Raw genomic sequence first — 26,574 nt, 5'->3', positions numbered from 1 at the left:
GTAATAATAAAGTAACTGGATAATTTGCCGGAGAAAAAAACCGCTATCTATATATCTAATTCTTACCCTATTATTTGTTTGAAAGGGTTCACATTTTACGACGCAATTTTCGTGTTAAAGATTTTTGGCATAATAATAATTGCTTTCATAGTCTTCCGATAATATAATTTCTATATACGCAGAAAATCTTAACGTTAAATATTTGTTTTACCTTCGTCAGCAGTAAAATGTCGTAGAACCTTTTACTTTATAGCTAACTTGTGAACCAATCAAAGTTAAGATCCATTCATTAAATAAATTCGTGATGTATTTATAGAATACTTATTGGTACAAATCAGTTAGATTAACAACTTATAATATCGTTTATAGTTTCTAAGAATTGTCCTGGAGTACCTTGTTTTAGACAGGTTTTGGTTAGCATGGTTAAATTCAAACTACTTTCAACCTTTACCGAGTAGATTAGATGTTCTAATATATATAAAAGCCAGTGCGTTTTGGTAACACTACGTTCCAGCAGTGGCTTATTGTCGTATCTCTTAGCAACAAAAGTATAATCTAATATTGCTGTTAGTATACGTCCTAAGAGTATAAAAAGAAATGTAGAGACAAAAAAACTAAAACCATATTTGTTATAAAAAGAAACTTTGGAGAGATAACAGGATATAATTTAATTCAGAAACGATCCAAGTGAATAGACATATTTACCTTCACGATAAATTTTATGCACCTAGCTCTAGCTAGGTGATCCAACAATGTGTCTTAATTTTAGGCTTATTACACCAACACTCACTATACTTATGTTTCATGGCACCTCCCTATCTGTTGCAACAGACAGTCCGATGTAGCTTTGCTATAATAAAAACCCATAAACTCAAACACCTTCCTTGCATCCCTGTCTTTAAAATCGTAATGGGCAGAGAGAGAGAGTAATCGAACTATTCGTTTTGGATAAATGCATTTTGGCTTTTATGTCTTCTATTTCGAGAAATCAAGCGTGACGTGACGAGACATACACTAGTTTTTATAAAGATTAGATGTCGATACTTAGCTTGAGTAGACACCACTCTGTTTAATCAAAAGACTACTTTGTTCAACAGTTGATGGTGTAATAAGTAGTGGGTCGTTTTTAAAGTAATATTCAGTGTATTGTTAATCCTAACTACGGTTAAACTAGCTTTTTACAGTAAGCTAGGAATTGTGTATTTCGTTGCGTTTATTTAGGAATACGACCTCCTGCTAAAAGTTAACATGACAAATGTAGACTGTGCATATAAGAATTATGCAGTATAATGAAATTAGTTTAAGCCTTTTTATGCTAAACGGTTTTGAATTCTTCTAAATAAATTAACAAATTTGATGTTAATCATAAGTTAGATAGGTTTGTTTGTGTTTTTTTTTAAAGGCTTAATGTGTTGATTTGAGTAAGATCATTCTAGGAAGTATGAATTAATTTGTACAAAATTTTTATTTGCTTGTTTTGGGAGTTCCGCGAAAAGCTACTGGAGGTTTTTTATATTTTTTTTGCACTAGCCATTCCTAGTTTAGAAGTGTTAAACTAGAGGGAAACAACTAATGAATGTCATCCACCACTTTTTGCCCACCCTTTCAACTATTATCGGTGCGTATAATCAAACTCGTTGCGCCTAAATTGCGAGTCCAGTACCCTAACCATTAGGCCATGCAAAAAAAACAAAAAAAACTTTTAGAGCAGAGCAACAATGGGCTAGCTGTTGTCTTTATTGCGGGAATCGAACCTTGGTTTTTAGCGTTGTAAGGCCGTAGACTTACCGTTGGCCCACCAAAGAGTTGCAAGGACTGTAAAAGGCCAATAGAAACTATTTACATTTATCACATCAGAAGAAATGCTTACGAAAAAGTACCTTCATTCATGATTTACAGAAACAAAATATTGCAGTCTTTGTTTACTTCCCACAATTAACAGGTTAGAATCTTTTCTTTTCCTTTGTATTTTGAGATCACGGAAATATTCAAATAGTTAATTACTGCAACTTTAACATATGTATCTCGTTATAGTACAGTCTATCTCTCTCTCTTTCTACATATATAAAGCACAAAAATCTAAAAACTTATAAAACTTTGTGGGATGATAGTTTGGAATAAGGGACATTTCACAATCCTTCCGCCTCCATTATCACTGTTATTGAGAATTTATCTTTGACTTTTACGCTTCTTCTTTGTGGCTATTTGGGTATGTTGAATTTTAGATACTCAGGAGGGTCAGGTGCAGAAGACCTCTTCCTCCATCCCATTATCTTTGACGTAAATTAACATTAACTACATTCATAGATGGCGCCACGTCTTAACGTTTAAAAACAAAACTTTATTATCTATAACTCAACATATAAAGTGGGGGAAGAGCACATAAACGTATTATATATCGCAGAGGGTACGCTATCACTCTCTATGGAGCAATACAATAGTACATACTCTCGCCTGAAGTTCTAGTCCAACAGCCACTATAAGGTTAATATGAAGATCCATTTCTTAGTTCTTTTGACCCGTGAGACACTTCTGGGGCTAATGACCGAAACATCGTGCAAGGAAATTAACAGATGGGAGTTGAAAACAGGTAACCGTAAGCACCCCATACCTCCATTATTTTTCCACTACTTTTTCCTACAAAGCCACAATGACAATCACACAACGTTTATCATGTTTTAAGTATATACTACAGACGGAGTTCTTAAAGCTTATACAAAACAACGATGCAATAATGAATATTGTAATAACATGTTATAAACAAGTGTGAGATTATGGATTTATGTTATCACACCATTCACCCCCTTTGTCCGGGTATTTGAGCTTATAACATAGTACAAGATCAAACGCTAGGTAAAATGTAGTAGGCGACATTTTTTAAAACGCGATTCGGGTTCTTAAGTGGTTAAACGACTATTCTATTTAAGAGTAACTATACAGAGTGATATGCAAAATGAGATTAACTTCTGTTCATAACGTCATCAAAACAAATTTGGAAATTTAAATTTGTTTCTAAATTTATAACACAAGAATATCAGCATATTAAGAATTACATAACGATAAAGAAATGTCGTTCAACGGATTAGTCCATCAGTTGAAGTTTTCTGGTAGAGTAACATGGCAACAATTGACTTTATTAGTTTTTGTTTTACTACTAAAACTTGGTCTTTCTTCGTAAGGAGTATATAAACGATTATTATTTTTCAATTTTATATTAGAAGTATTTCATATAGTCGTGATTGTGTTCCTTGCGATCCTTGATATAGTTTATAATAAAACTAAGATGAACTGTGATCCACAAAAAAAAAGTCAAACTACATACAAAATTATAAATAACTAATGAATATTCATACTGTAAAAGTGTGAAATATAATTTAAAAAATTATCAGAACAAATTATATGAAATGTCTCTTCATAACTAATTCTCCCTGGAAAATTTGGCTCTTTGGACAAATCTCAATTTTTATATTTTATCAGATCTAGTAGTGGTAGCCCCTCTTCCTGATCCAAGAGGAACAGATAAAATAACCTTTTGCAATAAATACCTATTATTATGAGCTGCCATGAATCTTGCCTACATTTTATCATCATCCAGTCGCTAAAGTGTCAAAAATGTGGATATGCCACAGATCTTAGATACATTTCCTCATTAGAATGATTTTTTTTTTCATTTTCATACAGGTATTTTTTTATTTTCTTGGACTGTGTTGGAAATCATAATTTCATTTTTTTACATTCCTGTTTGAAGGAATAATAGTTGGTTTATTCACTTTCATAGATAGACAGTAGGATCTTATCATAGCATTTCCAAAGTGAACTATGTTGAATAACTTATAGTTTGTAACATGAATAACAGTGCTGATCCTCCATACATTAAGGACTTTTTCCAGCATAACATCAACTTTTGGAATTTAATCACTACATAACTTTGGAATCTTAGCTATCACAAGCAAACTCATTGAGAAAGTAATTTGGTATCTTTTACAGGATTAATGTAATTTTTTCATAATTTAATTGCACTAACTATCACAGTTTACACAACATAAAGAAACCCCCCAGTTTACACCTAAACACAATAAATGCTAAGATACAGCTCATAATTTTGTGAGTTCATATTCTATAGTTAATCAGTTAGAGCAGATGTTCATCTCCCTTTTGGGAGAAAGAAATATTTGTGATGCACTACTACCCATGTGGATGGGTTCCACTGTCTCCAGTACAGAAATAAGATATAGTAATGATGATGAAAGAGTTAAAAATAATAATCAACTCACCTCACTAGAAGCCTTAGGAAAACTGAAGAATGGCAACTGGAGAGATTAAAACAGATGCAGATGAGAATCACAATGAAATAAAAACAATGAGGCACAAAAGTGTTATGGGTGATCTAAATCCTCACCTGCAAGATGTCATCCTAGGGATATTGAAGATGAGTCAAGAGAAGTCATTAGGAGACAAACTTAGTGGGAGGTAATATGAAAAAGGCATATGGAGTCCTTTCTCATGGAAGAATAAACAAGTCAGATAAGTTTAATCCAATTGGTTAAAGTGGAAAGGAGTCACAAGGACAAAAGAAACACCAAGTCAATAAAAGACAATGTCAACTGACTCATACTGGAGCAGTATGGGTGAAACAACACTATTAACAGGACAAGGAATCTGAGTATAACAATAATACAGAGAAGAAATGGAAAAATAGTCATTGGAAGCAACATCTGATCAACCTTCTAAACAGCTCAAGTTCTGGGAATAAAGTTAACATATCTCTGTGATAAATGAGAGATATCCAGAGTAAAAATGTCAGCAAAGTCTCCAACAATCAAGAACAAGAAAATGTGTCTAAAGAAGGATGACTGAGTGAACGGTTGGCTTACAATTTGAATGTGGAACATGTGAGAGCCCAGAGACCCAAAGAGAGATTCCACTCCAGAAGACAGATTTGGAAGAAGAGTGCTGATGAGAAAGGCTTGGGAAAAGATGTATAAGAACTGTAAGAAGTAATAATTAAAGAAAGATGAGCAGATTGAGGGATTAGTGATACAAAATAAGAGAAAGGGACCCTAGCTGGAGTTCAAGGAAAACAGAAGAAACTTGACCACATGTCACAGGATAAGGCTCTTGAAGTTGAGACATTTGGTAGTCAGTGCAAAAATGAGACAATAATTACTGGTATGAACATGAATATGAGGGATGAGGAAAGGAACTGGCAGATAGGAGGTGGTGCATGCAACAAGGTAGTCCAAGACTCAACTGGTGAAAGAGAAAGAATGTTATATACACGAGTAACTAGGGCAATAAAGGATGAAAGGGAGATTACCTGTTTTACATTAGAAATAGAAGAACTGGAAGCAACACACACATGGTGGGAAGAATAAGTAATATTCATTGTCAGATGAGGCAGGATCAGTCAAATCAACAGAAGCAGGTGGTCAAGAGTTCTGTATTTGAGATGAAGATAGAATAGAACCAAATGTCTGGTGTACAAGGATAGTCCACTATTAGTCAAGAGTGCCTCCAGTCACTATTGAAACAATAAAATATCACTCTTGTGTTGAAGTAGCTAAACCTCTGAAGTATCAGATTAGTGGATATGAGAACTCATTTTTAAAATGTTCCATAGAACAATTTATGTTTTAGTTAATTGAAGTTTTAGATGAAAATAAAAGTACTCAAGCATACAATAAGAAGAATTAAACAATAAATTTAACTCAAAGCAACAAATGTAGTGAAAAAAATCTTGTAATCCTGAACATAAAGAAATGAAATCAGCATGTCAAAAGACAAGCAGTGCTACGGAAAGAATGAGCCTTCGCTCTGTTGCTAGTGGTCACGAGGGTTACTGCACATAAGTCTAATGATGATGATTATGTCGTAGGCTAGTGGATTACATATTAATACATGTATGGGTGGGAGTCTCATTTAAAGGTTATGGTGTGCATAGAAATCTCCAGAACTCTACTGTGATAATTATTTCATACTGTTATTTTTTAGCTAGATATAAAAAGTGAAAATACTCCATCTTATACCAGGTGTTAAAATGTTGTTCTTAGTGAAACAAAAGCCATTAAAACCTTTTTATAACTTACAATTTAAATACCTCACTCATTACAAATTATATATAAAAATACACACAAGTGTGATTGCTCATGAACACAACAAAAATAAAAGGATAAATAACTAATCACTCACAAGACAACACTATGTACCTTGCATGAGTAGTATCTAGAATATCTGGGGGAAAAATGATTCATTCAATCCCACAAAGTCTGATTTGATTCTGAGAAGAACATTGCACTCTCCAATTAAAAAAATTGCTTTAGCTTAAACAATTGGTAATATCTCTTAAATACAATAAAATAAAGCAATATGACACATTGCATTACTTTGTTCAGATGATACAAAGTTGAATTTAAATTTTCATTTTGTTTCTTATTTACTACATAACATTTTGTTCAGTGCAAGTCAGTAACAGTAAATCAAGTGCCATACTTTCAATAATAATTACTTATAACTAAAATAAAATAGATAACTGTCTCAGATGTGAGGATAAATTAAATTCATTGCTTCAGGCCACTAACACTAGGTTCTTGTACTACCAATGCAAGCAGTCAGTACAGTACTGCTACTGCATTTAGTCATCATTTTCTGAAGTTCTTTTTTATTAGTGGTAAATAATGGCTAAATACTGGTTATTATGAAGACCATTTTAAAGTAAATTTTACATTTCTGACACTCAAACTTGTAAAAGTGCACAGACTGAACTTTCCTCTCCACATTCATACACCACTAAGACAAAGAATACTTGCACCAAATATTTCTACTGTTGAACAAATATTGAAGATACTGAAAATTTTTACTCTAGAAAAATTCATGTGGCTCTAGAGACAAAATTAGGCAAAGCTATTGAATGAAAATTTACAGACTTGTTATAGGAGTTTGTAATGTTCAAGATATAGGCAAAATATATTATGATAGAATTCCAAAGAAAATAAATAATATTTCTCTTTCAAACTATCTAAGTGCATGTTTGCACATGATGTAACAACCACAACAAACAAATGTATTTTAGTATCTTTCTGTTAACTGGATTCCAGAAAATTTATTATTGGAGGTTTGAATATACTGTCTTGAATATCTTTTCATATGTTGTAAAAAGTTAAGAGAATGTTGATTTGAAAATTAAAGGTAATTGATGTATTTGTATCCTTGGAAATCTTGTCCCCTTTATTATAACTGTTACTACACTATAACTCTACTATTGACATTTAGCTAAAAAAATTAAATATACAATATACAACAACAAAAATGCCAAAAACAAATTATGCCTTAAATAGAGAAGAGGTTTTCATGTATTACTTTCACATTATGCAGTGTTAGTGTAAAACAAAATGGAAGAAAAAAAGTTCACACAACTGTAAAGTTACTGAAACAGTTGACTGCATAAATTGTTTCATTATTGTGAACATCACCAATAAATGTTGAATACTTAGACATATTTGAAAAAAAACGTTTAAGTATAAAAAATGTATATTCTGACCACTATTATAGAGTATCTTTCTGTTAATTCATAATGCTTAAACTTGGATAAAAACAAAAAACACTAAAACATTAATACAGTTAACTAAAGAATATATTTCTTTTTGTTTGATAAGCCTCTTAACAACATCATGTATTATGAGGCTGTTTTTAAAAACTTACAAAAAATTTAAGAGATGATGGAAGAGTATTTTTATTGGGGTGTCAAATCAGAATGGTAATGACATACTCAGATAAGCATACAAAATGTCATACAAACATATTGTAAATCACATAATGTATATAGGCCAATATAACACCAGTAAAAATAAATTAGAATGTTCTTTTTGTTTTGAAAAGTATCATAAAGAAGAAAAATATAAAATGTTTACCATTTCTAATCTTTTTTTTTTTTAGTTTAACAGACATGTAGTTTACTAATCTGATGAGACACAGAATCAATTTCTGTCTTCCTTGTCAAACTATTACAGTTTTTAGAAGTCTCATCTTTCTGTAAATCATCTAAAGATCGAGAGCGAGGGATTGTGGCACCATCACTGGAATTACTTTTCATAGGACTTCCAGGATTTGACTTGTTGGCACTCTCTTGTCTGGGATCTAAGGTTGTGTTTGTAGATACTGAGGTATCTTCTGTCCAGCACCGTCTAAGTGAAGCCTCCAGAGCTGGTCGCCAAGGGAAGTCATAAGGCCTATAAAAACGATGATGTCGTAGCCTCATCATTTTCATCTTAAGTGGCCCACGGAAAGCACCTGCAGAGGTAGTTGAACGTACAATATTGTGCTTATTGTTGTGAAGGTTAACATGAAATGTTATTCCATTATCATCTTGAGCAGAAAATACATTGGCTGGGTCATCTAGAGATCCATGGTGAAGAGATGAAGGCTGTTTGCAGAACGAGAAATTGGTCACGTATTTGGAATTCACACGAAGTATACACAGTTCTGGTTGATAGGAACAAGAGTTTTTTGCCTTAACTTGTTTTTCTTGGAGGTATTCCTTCCGGCTCTCAGTAACACTACTTAACATCCCAAGCTCATGAAGAGCAGAGTCAATATTCAGGTCTGGTAAATTTTCTCTTGATGTGGACTGAGAGCAATAACAGGAGACAGCCATGAGGGAAACTCTCTAGATACTTAAAAGTACAGAGAAGCAGTTAACTTCTACAAAATAGGGTATTAAAATGACCTAAGAGAAAAACATTTATTTTAACATTTGTACTAAAATATTTGTTACACTTCATCACTAACTCTGCATAACAAATACAAATAGGATTTTGAATGCATAAGATAACCATCATTGGAAAGAAGATTAATTTAAAAATACCTCTTGAGTGGGACTCATTCTTACAAGAAAGGGCCAGTTGCTATATTTTGTTACTAACTGAAATTTTGGTATTTGTTTCATATATATTAATAGTAATGTGCTTTAAAAAGATTAGCATATCAAGATAATAGTGAATAGTTTAGAATTTTATTGGATAGTGACCATGGTTTCACTAAAAGGGCATAAACAACAATCTGGATCCAAATGTTCATATATATGAGAAATGAAAGGAAGATAAATAGGAGAGTAAAGTCTTATTTCCTTCCCTAGCTGCTAAAGTTTTAGGAAGAAAGGACCTGTCTGGACACAACAGAACATAGTTGGAACAGCATAGTGTCCTGTGAACATGAAGCAAACACATTGAATGTCGATGCCCATTAGCTAACAACAGAATAAAACATTTTATGTGAAAGATGACAGAGTAAACATGATCCCAAAGGTTCAAAAGGTGGACATGATAATGCATGAAGAACCATTGTGATATTCTAATTACAGACCTGGAAAGGGCAATGAGGACAGATAACAAGAAATGATTTCAAAAGTAATGACAAAACCAGGGACTTTCATTCTCCTAGAAAAAGCAAAAGTAGCTGATAAGGCAGCCTTATATAACCATGTCAAATATCGAGATATGTGGCACAGTGGGATGTAAAGGGTTAAACCTATGTCTGAGAAACCAGTGATAAGTAAACCATTTCCTTTGATAAACTTCCAAAGAAAAATGTCGAACGGAATGTGTTAATAAGGACAATACTCAAGATGTTAATTCCTGATGTGATGCAATGGACCACATAAAAGCCAGGTATGAAGTAGAAGAACACCAACTGCTGGATGAAAAATGTCTGACTGAAGCTGGTGGAGAAGAGGTGACCAAGAAAGAAAGGGAAGAAGTTGACATTCCTGAAGATACTGGAAAAATGTAACTCAGAGATAACCTGACCAATATGGTGTCTCCAGAACTTGACAGTTTGTGAAGCAAATCAGTGCCAGAATCTTGGAGAGCAGATAAAATGGAAAGAACAAATAAAGATGGAGATGTATCCAATCCTGGCTAAGAGCATTTACTCCCAAGGCTAAATGATGAGATGCTGGAAACCAGAAAACTGAGAGCTGAGCATTCCAGTGTGGATGGTGTAAGCATCAATATGTGGTGCCCTTCGATAAGAATAGATCCAATGTAAAACATAAGGATGAAGCATCCATTTCACAGGAACAGCTCTGTTGGGAAAACTGGTCAGCAACTAGATTCATTACCCACTGAAGCATGACCAGTAAGAAGTATAATCTGTTATTTATATGTCCAAAGGAGAAGATCTACTGTTCAAATGCAGAGAGATATGGAGTGAGTGCCCCCTTGCTTTGAAATGTATGAGACTACTGTAGAACTATCTGAATGAGGCATTACCATTACCATCTTCCCTTTCAACAAATTGAAACCCCAAGTCATAACTCATTGAACTGCTAAAAGTTCTAAGAGACTGGTATGGAGAGAAGCTTCTTCTACTGTCCAAAGTCTCTTGAATTCATATTGTCTATACAAGCACCCCAGTCTTAAAAAGAAGTATCTGTGAGCAGATGTATCTTTGGTTATGGAGGTGGAAGAGGAACATTACTGTTGTTTTGTGTGTACTAAACCACCAGAGTAAGTGCAGCATGCTGGTATATGACGGTCTCATTACAAAATCCAGTACATCTGTGATATGTTCTACTAGTCCTGTAATGACCACTGAATGGCTTTCAGGTAGGACCAACCTAAATAAATGAGTGATTCTAAGGATACTCACAACATCCCCAAAAGACACAGAACCATGTGTGCTGGTAGAAGAGACAACTGTATTTGAAAAAAAAACACCTGTGCCATGGCCTGAAAGTACAAAGCAGAAGATTGGGCCTGGCTTAACCTGAAATTGTAAAACACCTCTAAATATACGAAATAATGAGGTACTATGTGGGAGTAAGAACAGACTTTTCCCTTTTTGATAAGAAATCCAGCTCTCATAGCTTCTGATAAGAGAGTTGGAGTGTACAGTTCTGCCAAATGGCAGAAAGGGGGCAAGAAAAGGCTGACCATTCATGTAATGGTGAATGTGAATGCTGAGAGCAAGGATGATGTGGAAAAGCTCTATCTGCAACTTAAGTCAACTGGCATAAGAGAGAGAAGATATGTGAACTGAATGACCAATCTGCTCCTGAGAACTTGAATCCACTGATTTATAATGAATGTCTCCCATACTGAGATGAGATCTCACAAGATGTGACCACATACAGTAATCACCTAACCACAATCTGTACTCCATCCTAGAGTAAGGTCAAAATTGCTCTTGCATTTCAATGGATTAAAGCAGATTTGGAAACTTGAACAGATGTAATAAACCATTCAGTGCAAGAACTGTGGTACAGTTGGTAGCCAGTGTAGAATGTAAACAATGTAGACAGGTCACATTTATTCAAGATTCAACAGTTTGGAATTCCTGGAAAAACAGACTGTATGGAAAAACAAAACAAAACAAAACTGCTTCTCTGAGATCTCTAAGGGTCAATATAGAAAGAAAAACTCTGTACCATAAGGTATCTCTCTTCAAAAGATTTCAACAACAAACCAACCAAAATATCAATGAGAGAGCATAACCTGACCACTGTGGAAGTCAATAAATGACTAAGATCCTTTGAAATTTGAGCAGGAGATTTATGGTAGAACTCAGAATACAGTTACAAAGATGATAAAATACAAAACCATTGTAAGTGATAGAAGAATTCTGGAAACTGATATTATGATGAATAGTGGCATCTTGTCTAGAGCTACAAATAGGAAGTCAAAAGGTTTAATCTTTGAGAGTCCAAATAATGGTTCTCCAAACAATGGAGAGCTAAGGTATTTTGATCCAATAAACAAGAAGGACAAGGAATGGCAGCATCCTCCCTCAACTGATCTACATATCTCTGCATGTACAGCAATGTCTGGCAAAGATGAAAGAACTAGTTTTTCCTAATAACAAAGGTAAAGATTCATAAACCACCAAATATTACAACATTGGCATAGTAGTTGCAAAAATCATGCAGGAGACAAAATGAGTGTTTAAAGTTCATGAGTAGTTGGAAAAATAATCTAAATTCTCACTAGCCCATCCTTGATCTCCCACAAAATTAGCCTCAGAACCAACATGTAAGACCACCTTTTTGCATACAAGGGACTGCATGTCCTTTTCAACATCCAGGTAACATTAGACTTGTAAGGTGGTAGAGGAAGGGTATCAGGTTTAAGACATGAACATGAGTACTCATATCTGAAAAATCTCTTCAAACACTTTATCCTATAATATAGAAAATAAACAATAAACTCAAGCTCACAAAATACAAATAGTTTAAAAAAACATGAAACAAGTTTTTTGTTTTTTTTTCACAAAGCTACCTGCACTCTATCCACCATAAGAAACTGAACCTCAGATAGTATTAGTTGTACACTCAAAAATTCACCAATGGCATGCTAAAGGGAGAAGAGATGCAATAGGAACAAAATTTATGTTAAACACTCAGGTATCAAAGAGAAAAACATTTATAAACCAATGTGACCTATTAATATTTCAAAATCTCTCATACTTAAACTTCTACAAAATAAATCTTATGGAGTACTGAAAGAGATCAACCAGTTTTTTTAACATTGTGGAAACTTTTTATTATTAGTTGTTCTTCCTAAATAATTATTAGTTAAGTAAATTAGTGATACATGCTTTTAACACAACCAGTGCTTACTGAAAATTACATTTATGATATTATTAACCTCTTAAATACTCATGCTGTGCTATACTTCATAGTATATTCATGACAGATCCACATCAGCTGCTATTTCGATAAACTCTCACATCCTAGCATGAAAAGTTTTTGGGCTGCATACACAACTACAAAGTTGTAAAATGTTCCAGATATAATACTGTTTGGATGTGTTAGTGGCCGTAAGTTATAAACACAGTCAAAAATCATGTGTAAAAAATGGGGTAATCTTTTTTGCATGCTCTCTTATACTCCCAGAAAAAACAAGACTAAAATTCTAAGCCTCTCCTTGTAGTTTAAATTAAGCATCTTTCTAGTATCTAGTCTTTGAAATCTTTTCAACATTGACCAAAACTGCATACATCAGAAAGAGGACTAACCACAGTATTATACAAGGTTACAATAATGATTTTGCTCTCAAAATCATTTATGTAAACAAAACCCAGAACTCTATTTGCTATTTTAGAAAAACTGTACATAAATGATATCTTGAAGCTTTCATTCACAATCACAGCTAAACATTTTACTGTCTTTATAAGACCAATGCTCCTCTTACACAGAGAAATTTTTTTCTTCTTCAAATAACCACAAGTATGCAATTTTTGTACTTCTCAAAAGTTAACTACAGTTTTATGATATGGCTCAGTTATTCAGGCTGTTAAAATCTTTATGCACAATAGAAATACACTATATTACCAATATTATTTGAACAGTAAATAAACGTCCAAGATAATTAATTTATAACTGTTTATTTCACTTTTGGCAACAATGATGCCCAGACCTCTTCACTAACACTTCATACCATATTGTAGTAGATATCAAATGTAATAGTGCATCATCATTCTTTCAGAACAAGCCATGTTGAGCAGTAGATCGTGGTCTGCTGACCCTGGCCCTCAGGTGGCATTCAAAGTCATTCCAGAGTAGTCTCATTGAAAGGGTTTATTTAAACATTCAGGACTGGCCACTGCAGATTTTTTACATTATGACCTTTGAAACAATGTCTAACAGACATAGCAGTATGGCAAAGTGTGTTGTCATGTTGGCAGGCTTAAGGGTCCTCAGTATAGTACTCCAATGTAAGTAGTGTAGTATTGTCCAAAATGTTAACTTAAGATGAGGCATTTATTCTTCTCTTCACTATATCTAAAAGACTCAGTTTGTGGTTATATTTTGAGAAGGCTTTCAGTTTGATATAACTTGTACTAGAAACCATCAGTACTTGGTGGAAATCCATAATTACAGAATCAAGAAAAAACAGACAACTGTGCATTTCACAAATATTTCATTTATTAACAACCATGGTTTCTGCATTAAAGGCATTACCATGGTCATTAATAAATGAAGTATTTGTGAATGTATAATTGTCTTTGTTTTTCCCCACTTATTTTAGTTTAAATTTGTTACAGACCACTAATGAAAAATGATGAAATTATTGAAACTCCAGAATGAGATGAAGAATTTGGCTATTAATGAGGTTATAATTATGGTATATTTTAATTTCAGGCATATATTGTAAGACAGGTTTTTAGAAGCTAAGTTTTTTTATTTACCAATTGATTAGGGAACTTACTGGAAACAATGATAGTTATTTTAGATTTATTCTAAATTTCTAATATCAAAATTGTTGATATGGTTGACATGGGGGGGGAACATCTGGATGCAAGTTTTCACAGTTCAATTAGATTTGATGTTTTGCTGTATATGGAGATAAGAAATAAGATTTTTGTACCATATTTCAAAAACGAAAAATTTGAAGTAATTGGAAAAGAATTATCTGCTGTAACTCTAACAACTGAGCCAACTGAAGAGGTTAATCAAAAGTTGGAAAAGATAAGCACATTCCATACAGAGAAATACAGGGTGGCTACCAGTAGAAAACCAAGTTGGTTGCTTATAGAAGATACAAGTAAAAAGAAAACTTTTTAAAAAAGGAAGTGAATATAGGAATGGCTAATATCAATCCTTAAAAACAATACAAATAAAACAGTAGGAATGGTAGTTGCATTATCTATACATACTAGCAGTGTAGTAGAATATTAACAAACAAAAACAGAGTTTAATGCAACTGTGATTTAATAGTTATATATTTTGATACATGTTAATTCTTGCATATATCATTATGTAACAATAATACACAAGCTACAATTACTATCTTGTTTGCATTGTTTTTGAAGGATTTATATTATCCATTTTTACATTTATTTCCTGTTTTGAAAAAGTTTTTCTTTACATTCTTGTAATGCAGTGTTTCAATAAACATAAGAAGGTTGTATTTATAACCAGGTTCTAAATACAGTGAGGTTTCAACTGTAATATTTATTGTTAATTTATCATTGGCTAATAATTCCTGTTCCACCCTGTACTTACACTTTTTAAAGGAACACTAGGTTTGAGTTAGAAAGCTGATATCAAGGGGTAATGATAATGGCATTTACACGAGAATTACAATTTTGTTTTATAATTACTACTAGTTAATAATACTTGTAAAAGTGGACATTTCATTTAAAAGTATGTCATGTCGGTGAATTTGGTTGACACCATTATTCTGGTTATAATGTAATAAAAAAGAAAGAATAAGAAATATAAACTTTTTGTAGGATATTTACAGACATTCTCACAACTTGTGACTCAATCATTACATAGATATTATAATAAAATGAAATGATGTATAACATTGCATAGTTCTGATGACATATTGGGGAGGTATTTAAAATACCACTTTGATGAACAGTTTAAACCATCCCTACATAGGCAGTGCAACCATCTGCCTGATAAAGGATAAAACTGAAGAAAAGTACAGGGTGTTCGGAAAGTCACTGTGCAGTTTTGAAAACACCGATAACAGCATTCTTTCAGTCTATTTCAAGCCAGCAACTGATAGCGATGCTTAGAAACAAAATAAAAAGGATCCAAGCCTGTACTGATGCCAATGGGGGTCACTTTCAACATTGTTTATAACTGTCATGCATATTTACCTCCTGTATTCTATATTGAAACATGTCTGTTAATAAATATACAAGTGCATAGTGACTTTCCGAACACCCTGTATTATAAATCTAAGATGTTTTAAACTGACTACAATGATGGGAGACTTGGAGAATTACAGAAGGTCAAGGAGTTGGTAAAGCAGAAACCAGAAACTGAAATACTATTTGAGAAAATGTTGTCTGAAAACAAGAATTATTAGTAAGTATTTTTGCAAATAAATTAATGGTAAACAAAATATTAGGATGGGAGTAGGGCCTTTGAAGAATGATACAGAAAGGCTAATATCTGATGATTATGGCATGGTAGGATTATTAAAGTCCTCTTTTTTTTTTTTTTTAATACATGAAAATTTAAGCTACATTCATCCTGTAAAGTTGCTACATGAAAACAATAACAAAATGATAACACTAATCCTGAATATGTTAAGGAAAAATTGGGAAGTTTAAAAAACTATAAATCTCCTAGATCAGATACATAATTAAGAGTTTTGAAGAATGTTAAAGATTGGATACATAAGCCACTTACTACTATTTTTTCTAAGTCCCAGGTGTCAAAAGATTAGAAGTTGGCTAATGTTACTCCTCTCTTTAATGAAAATTGTTCCAGTAAATATAGGCCTATTAGTCTTGTATTAGTGATGGGAAACACTTTAGAAAGTCTGATAAAAGATGTCTTGCAAAGCCACTTGATAAAGATTGATTTTTTTAGTCAGCATGATTTTACTAGGGAGAAAAATTGTTCCTTACTAAAATTTTGACATTCTTTAAAGAGGTTACTGCTCATGCAGATGAGTGTTATGGGTTTGTATTTGGTTTACCTGGATTTCTAGAAAGCATTTGACAAGTTGACATATAAAAGGCTTCTTAAAGTTATCTCTATAGGTATGGATGACAGATTGGCTCATTGGATAGAAAACTAGCTAGATGGAATAAAGCAGATAATTGTTGTAAATGCAGTTCAGTTAAACTGGATCAATCTCATAAGTGGGATACTTGAGGATTCAGTATCAGGATCTTTTCTCTTTTGAGTTTATATTTATAATATAGATGAAGGAATGGTCAATAAATTATCAGTTTTCTCTTTATATTAAAGTTTTGGGTGTTGCTGACTGTGAAGATGTTGCTGCTGCTTTACAAAATAATTTGGATTATTTGTTAAGTTGGGTGAATAAATGACAGATGACTTATAGTAAATACAAGTTAACAGATGTAGAATATCACAGTTTGAATTGAGTATACTTTTGATGGGAAAAACCTAAACAGTATTATAAAAGAAAAATATATTTAAGTGTTCTGGTTGATCAGCCCCTTAAACCATCCAAGCAGTGTGCTATTACTAGTGGCAGGGAAAATAGGATTTTAGGTTGTATTTAAAGAAGAATTTAAAAGTGGTTGTAATGTTACAGTATCGGTCACTGATTACACCACATTTGGAGTACTGTGTTCAATCTTGGGCTCCTTACCCTGGAAAGGCAATTGAATATAGATAAGATCCTGTAATTGTCTTCTCTTACAAAAATAAAACTTGGAGAGGATCTTATTGAGATTCCTAAGATTAAATTAATTGATCATGTTAATATATTTAATTATAAGAATATTAAGACTAGGGAATACAAATATACATTTTGGTAGGGTAGAAACCATCTTCATCTAAGACAGCTTTATTTAGATACAGTTAATTTAGGGGTGTTTAAAGGAAAGTTCGTTGCTATCTAAATGATAAGAAATGACTGAGCGTTTTATTGTAAAATTTAGCATAATGGACAAGATAGCCTAGATGGATCAACATGTCTATTCTTGTCCTTAAATTATATGTATATTTATAAACTAACAGAAAAAAGGAGAGCCTGTTTAATCCATTAAAAGTTGTACATGCACATCCACTCAAAAACAAACAAACAACCCACCATTTTTTTTCTTTCAGTGAAAACCTATTCTTCTTATAAACTCTTGTAAAGGATGCCCTCCATTTTTTCAATTTAAAAAACTTAAGTTAATGATAATGTTAAAAAAATAACTATTTTAAGTGGAGATTGGCCTTTTTTTCCAAATCTTAAACTTATAACTACTAATCTGGTTATTTTTAATACACAGCAGAAAATAAATCAACAGGATATCAAGTATATTATCATCATCCAAGAATGTGAAAGCCCCATTAAAATACTTGAACATGATAATAAGGTAAAAAAAATAATCTAGTCATGTCTACAAAATTGTTAGTTGTCAAATTTCCCAGTGTCTTTCTTCTTAAGAGATTTCAACACCTTACTAATAATAGAAGTTACACTAACAGCTCTAACATTCCTCCACAAGAAGATATTCAATTTGCTATGTAAAGAAGATAGTATGAGCTCAGAAAAATTGGACAAACAGGTTTGCTTTTAAAAACAAATGACACTGATGATAACTTTTCATGAAAGACCACAACAGGTTTTTACCATCACAATTAAACTGGTATAAAATAAGACACAAACTTACAGAATTCTTATTAAATTAGTTACATGTAACTTACCTTTGCAAATACTTGTTCCTTTCCCCCTTTGAAACTACTCCAGGAATGTTGATTGTAAAACAGAGATTCTTTTATAAACACTCATTTTACTTGTGTAGTATGTAATAAGCTAGTGTGATATATAATATGTTGGGCCAAACTTTACTTTTCTTTAACATGATACATTACAATTTGCAAGTTTTTGAGGAATACTGTCCATTTGTTTTCATTCTACCAATTCATTACAACCAACCAACAATGCACAATTTATTAGACCTCATTCAACTGATACTGGTTCTACTACATTGTAACATAACTTCCAAAATGAATGGAACAAGTAAAAATGGTATACCTCCTATGGGGCCTAACTCCACTGCTCTGTACTGATAGTTTCATATCAATTTCCTTTCCTTTTAAAAACAGGAAGAAAGATAAAAAAAATTGAGTTCAAAGATATTTGTGATCCTGAACAACAACATGTATATATTTTGATTTAATTTTTCTATTTAAGAACCAAACAGTGTAATTCTTATGCTCAACAACTATAAATACAAGTACAAATACTCAGAGGTTGAGGAACAGTGAAATAATGTGTCAGTAAATTGTGGATATGGTAATGTGTATCAGTATGAAGGAAAATATTTTATAAAACTTCCACACAGATAATGGTGTTCATGTACTTTCAATTTTTTTCAAAATAAAACCTACTATACTTCATCAAATGTTTTGTGAATGGTACTAATATTATATAGTCATTTTTCATGCAGAAAAATTGAGAGCTTTCAGGTTCATCATTTGCTATTAGTAATGAAAATACATTCTGTAAAATTAATTGTCTGTGGTACCCAGCTTAAACTTACCAGGTATAATTAGTTAAGTACATATAAAAATTAAAGAACTGGAAAAACAAACTTCATACTCTCCATTTTTTTTTTCACAAACACAGAAAATAACCAACAACTATGGACAAAAAATGAAGTTTCATATCTGTGCAACATCTCAATGTGACTTTCAAATAGTGTTAAAGATATATTGCAATGCTGTTCAATGAATATTTGTAGATAACGTGGTTCCACTTTTCTCAGTAAATTATATTTCTGCAACTGAATACACATAGCATGCAACTACATATGACTTCAAGAATAACATACTCCTATAAAATCCAAGGGTGATGAACATTCTGGAATTATTCACCAGAGCACAATAATGGAGTGTCATTGAGTATCAATAAAGATTAACAATTATTTTATTAAACAAATGAACAATTAGTATTTTCCAATGCAAAGTCTTGGTCATTAATGAAAAGAATCAAGCTTTGAGCATCTATCTCACATGCAAGTATGAACTTTAATGTGATTAAATGGATGTGTTCTAGATATCACTAGATAAATTTTTTTAGAAGGAAAATTTCATTTCAATGTTTAAGTTGAATATTCTATGGGATTCATTTGTGTTTATGACTATACTTGACTAAAAAATATAAAGGATATGTGGATGTGTTTTTGTACATCTCCATTATTTCTTTAATTTGAATAAGACTCAGTATTCATGATGTGGTAACACTTCAACATCAAACCAGGTCAATAAATTTATACAATTTATAAATGAAAAATTATAGCCTTGGAGTATATAATATAATAGCACTATTTTCACTTATGTAAAAAAACAGGTTGTGAAAGAACCTAGCCATAATAAACAACTTAGTAAGCCTTAATGGATGTACCATATGAAATCAAAAAGACAACCGAGTTCAAACTTTTGGGTGAAAAGGGTGTGTTAGAAAATTGGATAGTTTAAAAGACAGAATGGATTTGATGCTTTAGAAGTTCATTTCTTGTAGTAATAAAAAAATCACTCAAACCTACAGGGACATGAGCAATAATACAATTTTATATGGAGGAAAACAAAAACACCCAACCTCAGGCATCCAGCACCATCATATTCAGTCTACAATGTAAGACTAACTAGCCAAACATTTCTATTCAATACTTTACCACCTATATATAAATATGGTAGAAACTGAGAAATTCTCATTAAATAAAAGGATGACAGTAAAAGTGGTTTTGAAAATTCTCTTGTAATCTTGAATTTAATGAAACAACACATTGCATTATACTATTGGGAGTTTGTCTCACCAACTTGCTTATTTTTTAAAGGAAATCCTTTACTTTCTTTATGGATGAAAATACATCAGTAAATATCTATATTTATTCTGATTTTTAAGACATTTTTGAGAGAATCTTTTGAATTTGATTTAACAGTATATTTGAAAAGATTTAAAAATATAACAACTCCTGAGTGTAAAGAGCAGATCTTTAACTACAAAAACTGTCAACAAATTTCTACATGTCACAAAAAAACATAATAGATACTTTATTGGCAAAATCAAAGGAGGATTCTCTGTTTGCAGTGTATAATGAAAGTAATGCTGTTAGTAGTGGAAGTTGAGAAGTTATTAATATCACAATATATCAAAAGACTAGTAAGGTCATGATTTCCCCTGAATAAAATCATGTTGACTATCCAATAAAATTTAACTTAGTTAAATGACTAAAAAGCTTAACTTTCCAGTTTATTTGCAGTCAAACTTTTTAAATTTTAATGTTTTTATTTAATTTTTTCTGTTAAACTTTTAGTAAGTTAATCCAGTATCTTATTGCAGCCACCCAGAAATCTAAAACTTTATAATTGTATTTTTTTCAGATCTTAACATCTCAATTCAATAGTACAATTTGCAATAGACAAATTTGGTCACATACTTTCAAAATTGTATTTTTTGAAATTTGTCGCCCAAACTCTCATTATGGATCTCCACATGCAGTAAAACATCTAACCTACTTGCACCTGATATTCTCTAGTTTCAATTCTCTCAATACTTTCTGTATTAGAAGTGAACAGTGCATCTAAAACAGCATAATTCTTAGTGGGCTAACTAATTTGTGAATACAATCCTTCTGAAAGATTTCTAAAATTTTATCCACCTCATAGTTCAACTCTAAAAATCAATTTACATGCCTGAAATGAAAATACCACATAATTATAACCACATTAAAAGCTGTAATCTTAATCTCACTGTAGTCTATTAGTTTCATCAGTCTCATCTGATGGTCTAAGATATTCCATTTACATCTTTTCCCCTTATAAACCATTAAAATAAAGCCAAACATATTCAATCTTCTTGATGTTAAATTTTACATCAACTTTAATGAGATGTAACATTTTACATATAAAATCACCCCTCCTTTTCTTTTTGGTGATTTTAATCCTTATTGAACACCCAATAACTCTGCATTGGGAAACATTTCTGTCATCAAAACTGTTTACATTTAACCAACATCAAAGTCCTACATTATTACAACAGTAACAACTTAACCTATCCTTTATTATTTCCACAGTTTGGTCCTACACTATGTTTTTCAATAATTAATATTTTCCAGAGTTGTATTTGTTTCGACCATCCCGCTGTCTATTACTAGTTTAGTTTTCTTTATAGCTAAATTAATAGCTCTTGTAAATGAGCTAGCCCTCACCCTATAATAAATCCATTAAAAAAGCTTCCTTTTCCCATCACTTGATCCAACAAGCTCAACCAGCAAAACCTGCTCATCTTTAATATTAGCCTAAGCCTAGTATTTAATGCCAGTGACCTACATTGAATCTCTTCAGAGTTATGTTATTCCTGACAGAATTAAGTTGTCTCTTTTCTTTCAGTGACCTTACTGACCTTTCAAAATTATCAATTACCTTTTTAAACTTAACCTTCCCTATATTGTTAGCTCATAGTTACTCAACAAAAGTCACACCATAGCTAATTAGAGCAAGGTGAGTAACTCTCACAGATGATATAAACAATTATTCACGAGTGCCTGTTATATCAATTAGTGTAACATGAAATAACTGACTAATCAAAATTAGAATTACATTTATTAATGTCACAAAAACAATCAGTTGATCAAAAATAGTTTTTAGATTATTAAAACTTTTCAAATAATCAAAATATCACAATTTTTCATTATTTTCAATGAATTCATGGTTGTTCATCCTAGTAAACTAGTGTCAACTCACAAAATAATTAACTAATCAAAAACACCATTTCCATATATTACCGTTTTTAATTATTCCAATTACCAGACTATTCAGTGACAATAAGTTATTAACAGAATGTAACTGATTACTTATCTTGACAATTAATTAATAAACAAGTTCTATTTGTCACCTAATTCTACTGTTTTTTGCACACTTGCCCTATCAAGTATTCCCCTCACTCCTACTCCTGGATAGCATAATTTCATTATTTTCTTCAGATTTATTCCACAACGCCTTATGAAAGGATCACGTACAACTGTGGTCTCCATAAACTTGGGGCTATCATTCCTTTCTTTCTCAACTGTTTCTCTTTTATGATCTAGCTCACCTTCCTTAGTAGCTAATGGCTGATACCTGGTTACTCAACAAAATGGAACATGCTATAAATATGACAGTAGAAGTGTTAAGCAGAGACCACCATACTGCAGCTTTTTTATGTATTGGATGAAAATAAAAAATAAATAAAAATAATGACAGAGGTATAGTGATAAAATGAGAGCTTATCAAAGACACTTCTGGAAAAAAAAAGCTGGCAAGATACTTTGAGACAAGTTTAATGGCAGTGGAGAGATGTTTGCATGAGATGGGTTTCATTTAAACACATTTGGAGCAACCTGAGGAAGCCAAATAGGTGAAGAGAATTCTCTCAACTTTGAAAACAATGTTTTAATTTGCCTAGTTTATTTTATACTGATACTTATAATAATTTTAAAAGTGAAACTTGTTTAAAATTGGCTGTGGTTAGCATGATAGGTATCAACTGTACTGGGTGAAGATTATAAAGATGACATTCTACAAATGTTTAATTTCTTTTATCAGAATGATTCTAAAAAATAAGGGAGACATTTTATTTGTAAGTAGTGATCAGTAAGTGATGAGAGAAATAATGTTGAAATAAAAATAAATATAGTACATATGTTTAAGTTCTGGTTTCTTAAAAAAAAAAGCTGTGCATTTTCTGTAAGTTTAATGATCAAATTATTTAAAGTAATGGGAATGCATATTATAGTCAGGCTAGTTATACTGTCAATAGAACTAGGCTTTTTTAATGTGAGAAACAGTCAAGGATAATGCACATTCTTATCCATCTTCATAGGAAAATAAAGGTGCTGTTTTACATGTACTTCCTGAGAAGGAAAGAGTTGAAAATAGTTTTGCAAAAGCAATTTTATCATATCGATCATGATATCCTTGATATTTTTACTGAAAAACTGATCAAGATATTTATTTACAGTTATGTCTCTAATTTTAGGAAAGCTGACTTTCTGAAACTGCAAAATATTCTCATGGCTAATATAAATACAGATAATTATAATGAAACTTGGTTTGTTAGAGAATGGGGTCTCATAGGGATTTGTTCTGGGGCATTTGTTTATAATTTATGTCAGTGATCCAGACAACTTCTTAGATAGTAACATTTTCAAATTTCTTGATATTTTTATGTTGGAAGAAGCTGATTATATTGAAAATATTCTTAATTAGAAGGGCTTTGACTAGTACAGTACATAGGAAATGAATGGTGATAAAAGTTTTCATTATTCAAGGTACTGAAATGCTTGGTTCTTGAGTGAGAGGTGCATTGCAATGATGTTATGAAAAAACAAAATTCAGCTGTAATTACTTATAAAATCTTAGTCTTGTTTGGTTGTGGTAAAAGGAACTTGTCATTTTTCATTTATAATAACTTTGAACAAGAAATTTGTGCTGCTGTTTTACTGTGAAACTAGTGAGGCCTCATTTTATGTTGGAAGGATGTAGAAAAAAATGCAAAAATAAGACACTAGAATGGTTACTAGTTTAAGTGAGTTTTAAGCTAAAACAAGAGGCTGTAATCAGTCTTAATTCAGATGTTTACTATTGTTCTGCTTTTATTTAGTCTCATTATTACTATTTGTTGTATGAATGGTGAAATAACACATTGGGGTGTAGAATTAAACATTAAGGTCTTACTAAGACTTCTATTTGAAAGGTTTCTCCAATTAAGACATATTATTTCACAAAATTTTAGTTTTAATTATTTTTGGATACTGTTGAATTTGTATATAGTTGTGAAAAGTTATATACAACTGTGAAACTATAACAAATTTTGGCTATAAGACAATACTGCTGTACTAACTGTTTTGTGCAAATACCTCTAATAGTGATAGCAGACCTAAAATTAAATCGTAAGCTTAAGATGTAACACTGTACTTCCATTTTCACTAAATATCATTCAATCGACTTATTCTGCATAATTCAGTATCTTGATCAACAACTAATTTAGTCTTTTCACTCAGTTCTACTTAATTTTTCAGGCTATGCAAGTTTCTCTGCTGTAGCCTAGTAACAAAGTAAACTTACGATCTGTATAAGTTAGTTATACTCTTATTATATTTTAGTTTTACAAATACAACTGAATTTAGACTTTTGAGAATCAGTCCTAACTCCACATTTTTTAGTTATTACTTAAGTCATACACATTATAATAATGGAATTATTATTAGGAAATAAATAAATAAGAAACAGAAAAAAAAATACTTACCGAAATATTGAGCTAACAGTATTGGTAGAACAGATGATTAACTAAACCTTCATCTTGTAACCTACCGAAAATCTATGGTACCAGCACTATCAGTAAAACTCCAGGTACAAGACCAAATTTCTACTTTCAGTGAGATTTCGTTTCTAGCTTAATTTGTGACGAAAAACAACACAACAAATCCAGCCTTGCGCCCTCTAAAATAAGTACAACTATTACATGTGAGATGCTTTTTCATAAATAAATTCAATATAACAAAATAAATACAATATTAACATAAGTCTTTTTATGTTATGCAGTTAACAGTTCCATTAAATACCGCACAAAAAGCATTAATTAATGTTTCTAACGTAGTAGATAAGTGCTTTTTAAAGTTAGTCGACTACTCTCTCAGTTTCATCTGATTTTACGGTAAATACATAAATATACAATAAGCATTATTATGTAAAATATTGTTATTCAATATTTAAAACGTTAAAATAATTCTATAAATCTATTTCGAACTATTTTATGCATTTTGATGCACGTATCTCATCGTTAGATAAATTCATGAACAAAAAATATTTATTCTAAATATTTTAAAATTCTTAATCTTAATTCCAGTACATTTAAAGGATGGATTTTTCTTATTTGTAGCTAGTAGTGAAAAAAAAAGAAGCCATAGACAGTTGTGTGATCTATGGGCACTTACTTATTTTGGCTTTGGATGATTAATCATCTCTTTCTTCAATCTCCCTGTATGCCAGATGGTTAGGGCGCTTGACTGGTACTCTTAGGGTCACGGGTTCGATTCCCCGTTTCACCAACTATGCTCGCCATTTCAGCTGTGGCTGCATTATAATATAACGATCAATCCCACTATTCGTTGGTAAAAATGTATTCCCAGACCTGATGGTAGGTGGTGATGACTAATTGCTTACTTTATATTCCATCACTCCTACATTAGTTTTGTTCATAATTACTGCTGTGGACAAATAATTACACAGTACGATGCTATTATGACCAATCTTTTGCGAATCACACATGCCGAGATATAATGGTATGATTGCAACAGTTTGTTTCGAAATAAATTTTTGTTCCTATTGATAAGTGTCTATGTTGAATATGATTAGATGTAAATTCTCAGAATTTGATTAATTTCGTTGAAATCTAATACGTTTTGTAATATAATGACACATTCTCTAAATGGGATTGGTTATTAGAGGTGATGGTTTTAATATAGGAAGTGGACGTTAACTGATTACGTATACTACTTTGTACTGATCAAGTGGTCGCATCCTCCAGTGTGTGTAAGTGTTCTAGGCGAACGATTTAAAACAACAAACAATGTTTTAAGAATATAAATAATGTCATAATTTATATTTTTAATGTTGAAACTTAGATGTAGCTAGAGAGCGCATTATGTTAAGGTAGAGCAGAGTCATAAAAAATAAAATTTGGGCAACTAAATAGTTGATGCCATCTTATAACACATTGTGAGCGGGATTTCAAGGGTAATTCGTTTTAATTAATAAACGATTGATTTAATTAGTTGAATTTACTTGATTTAATTAAACTGATTGAAGTTTCACGCCAAAGGTAATGTAACTGTAAAAATAAAATTGTTGATCAACTATCAGTTTACTAATATTTGTTTTGTGATTGATAAACCAGTAAACAACAATTAATTTATACTGACATTCCGGTTACGGCTTCCAATTATTAGAAAATAAGTCGCTGGTCTCATAATTTCAACTGAACAAACAGTACATAATACAGAAATAAGTCATTTTCTCATACATCAAAATGTATCGATTTTTTTTTCAGCTCAAATTTACCTTCATTATGAATAATATAATAATATCAATAATATAATTAACCA

The 26,574-nt window shown here is 31.8% G+C and overlaps 1 protein-coding gene across 7 annotated transcripts; it reads right to left on the bottom strand.

Moving 5' to 3' along the window:
- Positions 1-7,704: 7,704 nt before the first annotated feature.
- On the bottom strand, positions 7,705-25,717 carry LOC143249546 (uncharacterized). Of its 7 annotated transcripts, none has more exons than XM_076499576.1 (4): positions 25,405-25,717; positions 24,717-24,910; positions 18,462-18,519; positions 7,705-8,669 (listed from the first exon to the last, which is right to left on the bottom strand). In XM_076499576.1, exon 4 carries the CDS (start codon positions 8,648-8,650, stop codon positions 7,934-7,936), a length of 717 nt encoding a protein of 238 aa, XP_076355691.1. In that variant the 5' UTR covers positions 8,651-8,669; positions 18,462-18,519; positions 24,717-24,910; positions 25,405-25,717; the 3' UTR covers positions 7,705-7,933. The 7 variants fall into 7 exon arrangements, with proteins under 7 accessions (XP_076355691.1, XP_076355688.1, XP_076355692.1 ...); XM_076499573.1 differs by lacking the exon at positions 18,462-18,519 and adding an exon at positions 22,326-22,575 and having other exon boundaries at positions 25,405-25,716; XM_076499577.1 differs by lacking the exon at positions 18,462-18,519 and adding an exon at positions 22,326-22,549 and having other exon boundaries at positions 25,405-25,716.
- Positions 25,718-26,574: the final 857 nt, after the last annotated feature.

This window comes from Tachypleus tridentatus, chromosome 4 (assembly GCF_004210375.1).
Source record: "Tachypleus tridentatus isolate NWPU-2018 chromosome 4, ASM421037v1, whole genome shotgun sequence".
NCBI lineage: Eukaryota > Metazoa > Arthropoda > Merostomata > Xiphosura > Limulidae > Tachypleus > Tachypleus tridentatus.
The sequence above is the reverse complement of the archived record's forward strand: the minus strand, read 5'-3'. Positions and strand labels throughout refer to the sequence as shown.